Here is a 7,035-nt window from a genome sequence, read left to right as displayed (position 1 = left end):
CAGACATACATGCATACATACATACATACATACATACATACATACATACATACATACATACACACACACATACATACACACACACACTCATACATACATACATACATACATACATACATACATACATACATACATACATACATACATACATACATACATACATACATACATACATACATACATACATACATACATACATACATACATACATATTAATTGGTTGAATAGTTCGTTAGTGTTCTATATTTGGAGGGTGAATTTTAATATGTGAGTTATGGTCGCATCCTGAATTGAAACAATTCAAATTTGAATTTTATATAGATAACTAGAATGTGTGACCTATTAAAAACAGAATGTTTGCACATCAGCGATAAAAAATAGAAAGTGGACAGCGATGATGTACTAGTATATGTCCTAAGATTGAAAGGGGACGTTTTACACTTACCTGATATGATATGGTATGGTATCAAATATTTGAACAGCGTTTTTGTGATTAGATCAACGCAACCGTCTGGTACATTCCTAATCACGAAATATCGCTCCAGTTGGCTAGAACCATTACTCCTAATATTCCTAAAGTTAAGGAAATCTGAGTGAAACGTTGAGTGTGATTAAAGAAAGATGGAAATAGTCAACGCCCAATAAACCCTAGCGACTATGAATGATAGTATGTATAGATGTTACGTAACTGAGAACAACGTCCCTGACACAATGGAATACTTTACATTCTATGAAATATTTTCAATGCATATTGTTTTCTGTTTTTGTTTATTAATTCAGTACAATTAATCACGACAAAACCTCTTAGATTTATTCAAATATAAGAAGGCATCCATTGATATACATGTGTATATATATATATATATATATATATATATATATATATATACATATATATATATATACATATATATATATATATATATATATATATATATATATATATATATATGTATATATATGTATGTATATATAACTCGGTGAGTATCAATCTGCTAAGACAGTGCTCTATACCGTAGTGGCAGAACGCAATAGTTTTGGTGGTACTGGAACAAGGAAGAGTTCCAGTACCACCAAATATATATATATATATATATATATATATATATATATATATATATATATATATATATATATATATATATATATATATATAACGAACACGAGCATGCGTTATGATATTACGCGTACTGCGCGTCAGCCTAGAAATTCCAGTACTCTTTGTTCAATTTGTATTATTTACATATACCATAACAAATCTGACGTAAGCGCGAGCATTTTTGAGTTTGTTTATATCTATCGGTTAGTAATGTTTTAAAGTAAGCTTTCAGTTAACAAACATAACAGCAGCATTCGTTTGTTAGGAAACTACATGTAGCAGAATTTACAGGTGGGCTGAGGCGGGGGGGGGGAGGGGCTTGAAAACTATGATGGTCTGAAAGGGGGGTTGAAATATTTTGTTCATGATTTGAACCAAATCAAACCTCAGGAGTGATCGTTTATCGAGTAATTTTGCAAAATTTCTCTGCGGCCTTGCCGTAAGAAGTTCTTTAGCCACTATGTTATTATATGGTGGGTGACTGCCATGATAATGTGAAGAATTGTGATTTTAATGTACTCTACATCTCAAAATGCGGGAGGGAGGGACGACCGTAAAATTGTACTTATACCGTCTGTGTAGCCTGGGGGTATAATTTTTTTGAGTGTGCAAGGTGAAAAAAAATGAGCAAAGCGTTTTCACTTCAGGACCCCTGCCATAAATTCTGTTCATTGCCTTATAACGTGCAATGTGCTAATCCTATGGGGTTTTTAGACATTGACAAATTACTTACACTATTAAAATCACATTTTATTTGCATGAACCTCGTGACCTCGTCACATTCCCCATTGCCATGATGTCCGGTGCCACAAGCAAATGCAAATGCAAATGCAATGTCAGGTGTTAATGCACAAATTGCATCACACCATGAACAACCGTGATGATATGAAAAGCAGAAGTTATGATCACAATTATATCAGTGTTAATTGCTTCACGGTATTAAAATACACATACTTCAAGTTTTCACAGGATTTGGTTGTTGTACTTAACAGACCAGCTTGTAAGTTACTTGAAACGTCTCACCATTTTTGATATACAACGAGAGGATAAAATAGATGTTTTGACACAGCATAATACATGTACTTCATGGAAAATAATCTGGTGGTTTTTTTTCTTGTTTTACATACCAAATTTCAAAATTGTACTCACAATCTTCGTGCTTATTCGACGAACTAGTATAGGGAATTAATCTATTTTTTTTTTAAATTCCTTTATAAACGTACCTAAATATAAAAGCAAATATTGAAGATTTCTTTAAGAACCATCATTAAAATCTGCCGGTGGTGTTGAAGGAAGGGTCACTGATGACCGGTGACGGAAGTCGAACGTTGAGGGCGAAAGGGATATATAACGGTGAAATACTCGTCGCCGTATTAAACCTCAGACCTAAATGGTCTCAGGGCTAACAGTTATCTAATTTGGCAGGCGGGTCAGAATTTCCGCCAGCTACATCCCTCACAATTCAATTAATTTTCATAGAATAACGTGAAAATAATCTCCCGACCATTTCAATAGTACGTCACAGAATGGAAACCTAATGTCAAAGGTCATGGAAATACCAAAAGTGTTTTTAATGTGTATACATGTATATATCCATACATCTTGTTATCCAACGGGAAAGTAGGAGGTCATTTAGTCCCTTTCAAACGTAGTCTCGCTGCCAGACTCGTGACTACCGTCCCTAATCTTTTGATGTATGCCGAGCGGCTTAGCCGCGAATATAGAGGTCCCTCTCTGAGTCTCGCGGCTGCGCCGCACGGCATACAAACTTTGCTTAGAGACGATAGTCAAGTCACGAGTCTGGCAGCGACGCTACTCAAAACGTTGTTGTAACTTGATGCGTAACCATGTAAGTATCCTTCACTTTTTTCTAGAACCGCATAACAGGACACGACAAAAACTCTCCGAGTCAGTCTGAACATGTTAATTTTTTGAAACGACTACTACTCACGTTGTATAAGATCAAAGTCGTATTATATATGGAAAATACCTTTGAGTTTTTCAAACCCCCACCCCTACTCCCGGTTATACTCAGGGCAGACTTTGTAGTAATCAATTTGTTTCTATGGTGCAAAAGTTTGTGAAATGGGTGAGAAACAAAAAACAAACATTATACAGGTATTGCAAACACGAACTACCTGAAATACCTAGACATACGTTTAGATTAAATCACTTCACATTAGTATTCACAAGTTTGGAACTCGAATGACTTTCTGTTGTTTATTCAATCTCGTACGGACCCCACAAGGTACATGGTCGTTTATTTGTGTAACCTCTCTAGTCATTTGCACTCATTTTGTCATGTCTTGGACTCTGAATTGATCCATATGTGCTAGTCTTCAGACAGTCATGATTTACGGTCGATGGAAGAAACTAAATCTTGCATAATATGTAAATGTAGAATGTAAAGTTACACAAGCAGCGAGTTTACATTCAATTCGCACATAAAATTCGCGAATGTGTGTGTATGGTTACTATTAAAGGCAACCCCGTTGCACTCTGAAGTTTTTAAGGTAGGAATTTCTAAAGACAGTAGTTGGAGTATTCCGAATACTGTAACAGTTGACGACATCAATGAATCATTTGAAACCGTAAAATTCACTGGGAGGAACCCTTTTCATTCCGATAGCTCTTTGTTACTATTTGCATAAACACAATACAAATTGCTTGACTTGATTAGTTCTTTCACAGACCCTACGGTTCTTTGTTGTACAAGGTCGTTTTACACAACTTAAAAGGGTTTTATTTGTTTTAGCATACCACAACCTGTGCGATACGTAACTGTCAGTTAAGTAAAGCACCAACAATGCCACTCGTTCGATACTGTTGTATTTACAGAGATAAATATAAAGAGAAAGCATAGTTCATTCTTGGGCTAATTATACTGATTACTTTAAGGTTCATGTCAAGATTTTAAAGTGACTCAAGTTGAGTTTATGTGGTTTCACTTTACTCAATAAAAATAATGACATAAACCTACAATTGAACTATTCTTAGTATCATTTTAATGTCGGTTTATGCTTTCCATAACATCTAACATTGTTACAGCAGTTGATTGCAACAACTGACTTCCTCTATGTCTATGAATGTTCTCAATAATCCAGGTATGAAGTTAATAACGAAGTAGTTATTATCCATAATTACTGGACTTACTGCTGTTTTGAATGGTAACAACAGTAAGTCCAGTAGGATAGATTATAATTACTTCGTTATTAAGTGACTTCCTCAATATTTCATACGTGTTCTAAATTGGGTCATCAGATAGTTTATTAGATATATCTCAATACCAGATTTGAATTCGGTTAGTTAGTAGAGCACTGTGAGTACTTTTAGATATGCAGAGCAAAACGCCTACTCCCCAAAACGTATAAACTTCAAACTCGGCTCAGTTTGTGGCCCCTTTGAATAGCTTCACTTATGATGTTTAGACATTCATATATACGCTGTAAATATCACTTCAGAAATAGTTTCATATCCTGGATGACGCCTGCCAGAAATCTTGAAGAAAATACACTTTCCAAACTAGGAACAACGTTTTATATGCGCGTTAAAAGTAATGTCGACACTAGAGGGCGGGGTCGACGCAACAGGTGGGAACGCCGATACTTTAGGCTGCCTCGATTTACCCTCCTAGCTGGCTAGGGTAAAAAATTATGGTATGCATACAATAGTAAGACTGGTGCTACAAATCATAACTAAATGTTAATTTGTACTGATATTTTGTACGATACTGGTAAGAAGCATTTCTTATAAAGAGTAACACATATTCCCGCTTCTTTTTTCTATCAGTGAATACAATGGCAAGTAAACCAAGGTTAATCCTAGCTGTTGGGGTGATCATTGTAGCCGTTGTTTTGGCCATACTTCTGACTCTATTCTTTACTGTATGGAATGACAGTGTCGAAGACTCAGGTATGAATATAATCATTGTAAACTATGAAAGCACAAGTAGGAACAACATGGCTTTGTTTTATTTTTGATACCATGTTGCCCTTGACAACCAACAACTCTATATTGTAGCACATGTATGGTGTAAGACAAATACAGCTCGTATACATCCACTCCTTACTGTATCAATAAAGGTAGAGAATCCTCTCGTCAAATCTTTCATTCGTTTTGAAATCTTTCATTTTTGTTGGTTGATTCATTTTGATAGAAATATACTAATATTCTACATGGTAACGAAGGCGAAGTAAACTATCATTTGACAGACATACTGTATATACTTGATGCAAAGGAATGCAAAGCATGGTCTAGATTTAGACATGTATTTAAATTGAAGATTGACATTCTAATAGTGAGGTAAGGGTGCAGGGGTTAACCCCTTGCCCCCCCCCCCCACCTACCCCTTATCCCCACCTCACCCTCTACCATCTACATAAGTTCTGTTTCTACTTGTGATTACAGTACATAGCAAGACGAATGCATTTTATGGTTTCTAACAAGCAAATTTTGGCTTTACTAGTCAGTATATTAGGCCAATCTTTGCATGATTGGTTTGTATGCTTCCATTGTTTTTTTAATTACCCATGTGTACAAGTGACATTATTTACTTACTTTCTATATTAAATACATTGTTTTCCAGATCAAAGCTCTCCATCTAGGCCCTGCGATCCTGGAGATACACGAGATGATTACGTCGCTGATGGCACCGATGTAGTGATCAATGCTAACCTGTCAGCGTACTTGGTTGAACCTGTTGGATCTTGTCTTGGAGCCGTTATAGTCATTCACGATATCTATGGTTATGAAGTAGGATCTACCAGACTAATAGCAGACGAGTTAGCAACACATGGATATACAGCCATTATGCCAGATCTGTTTCGTGGAAATCCCTGGAATGGTGGTAGCTGGGGACAATATGCTATGTGGAATATGAGCCATCCACAAGAACGTGTAGACCAAGATGTTGAAGCTTCTGTAGAATATCTACAGTCTGTGAAAGGACTGGAAAATGTCGGGATAATTGGTTTCTGTTGGGGTGGAAGACAGGTAGTATTGGCATCAAATTCGCAATCTACACAGATCCAAGCTGGTGTTGGCTTTTACGGGGTTTTAATTACCGCTGAACAAGCCACGGATATGTCATTCCCAACGATGCTAATCTTTGCACAAAATGACACGATCCAAAGTCTTGACGGCGTGTATCTCATTGAAGAGGCACTAAAAGGAGTCAATAGAATGCTTGATAGTGTAACTGCAGACGATTCTGGAATGGGTGGACCTCCAGCCTACGTTAAGGTATTCGACGATGCCGACCATGCTTTTGTACACAGAGCAAACAGAAGTGATCCCGTAGCGGCCGCCTTAGCAGAAGAAGCCAAACAAGATATGTACACCTGGTTAGAACGATATTTACCGTTGGAGAATGACAATATGCAGGAAACTTAAACAAGGCGCGATATTTTATTTAATCCGGTCAATATAACTCATGACTGTCCGTCTTTGTTGCATGCTATTAGCACTATGTGTCATCTATTCGATTAGTAGAGATTGTTAAGACTATATACCCATTAGAGACGATCGCACAATGCCAAACAATTTTATGACATACTCCACCAGATAGAAAATACTGCTGTACGTAGTCCGAGTATATGGGCAAGAGGAATTAGAAATTTACTAGAAATGTGTAATCTAGAAGAGATTTGGGTCTATGGAATGCACAACGTGTTGAAAATTGAGTTATATGTAAATACTTTCAAACAATAGATTCAGAACATTTTTTTATTTTCGAAATAGCACAATGGTGTATCTAATTATGGTAAACCTCTGCATTACAGAAACTTTTTAAATTGTCATTACATCGAGAAAAAGTACAGTGTCTAAGATCAAGCATCACATGATGGTTGCACGCTTTAGGTGTTCAGCACATTGGCTTCAAATTGTATTGGGGAGGAGAAAGAATGTAGACCGTGATGATAGGATATGTACTCTCT

The 7,035-nt window shown here is 36.4% G+C and overlaps 1 protein-coding gene across 1 annotated transcript; it reads left to right on the top strand.

The window, feature by feature from the left end:
* The first annotated feature begins 4,175 nt into the window (after window positions 1-4,175).
* LOC144447702 (carboxymethylenebutenolidase homolog) lies at window positions 4,176-6,490 on the top strand. The gene is made up of 3 exons (XM_078137780.1): window positions 4,176-4,203; window positions 4,889-4,996; window positions 5,685-6,490. Exons 1-3 carry the CDS (start codon window positions 4,176-4,178, stop codon window positions 6,488-6,490), a joined length of 942 nt encoding a protein of 313 aa, XP_077993906.1.
* Window positions 6,491-7,035: the final 545 nt, after the last annotated feature.

This window comes from Glandiceps talaboti, chromosome 16 (assembly GCF_964340395.1).
Source record: "Glandiceps talaboti chromosome 16, keGlaTala1.1, whole genome shotgun sequence".
NCBI lineage: Eukaryota > Metazoa > Hemichordata > Enteropneusta > Spengelidae > Glandiceps > Glandiceps talaboti.
The sequence above is the reverse complement of the archived record's forward strand: the minus strand, read 5'-3'. Positions and strand labels throughout refer to the sequence as shown.

Excerpts from the sequence above, each read along its gene's own strand:
- LOC144447702 (XM_078137780.1), top strand. The coding sequence starts at position 4,176 with ATGTCTATGAATGTTCTCAATAATCCAG. Across the intron at positions 4,204-4,888 it reads GAATGTTCTCAATAATCCAG|TGAATACAATGGCAAGTAAA; the intron begins GTATGAAGTTAA and ends TTTTTCTATCAG. Across the intron at positions 4,997-5,684 it reads CTTTACTGTATGGAATGACA|ATCAAAGCTCTCCATCTAGG; the intron begins GTGTCGAAGACT and ends ATTGTTTTCCAG.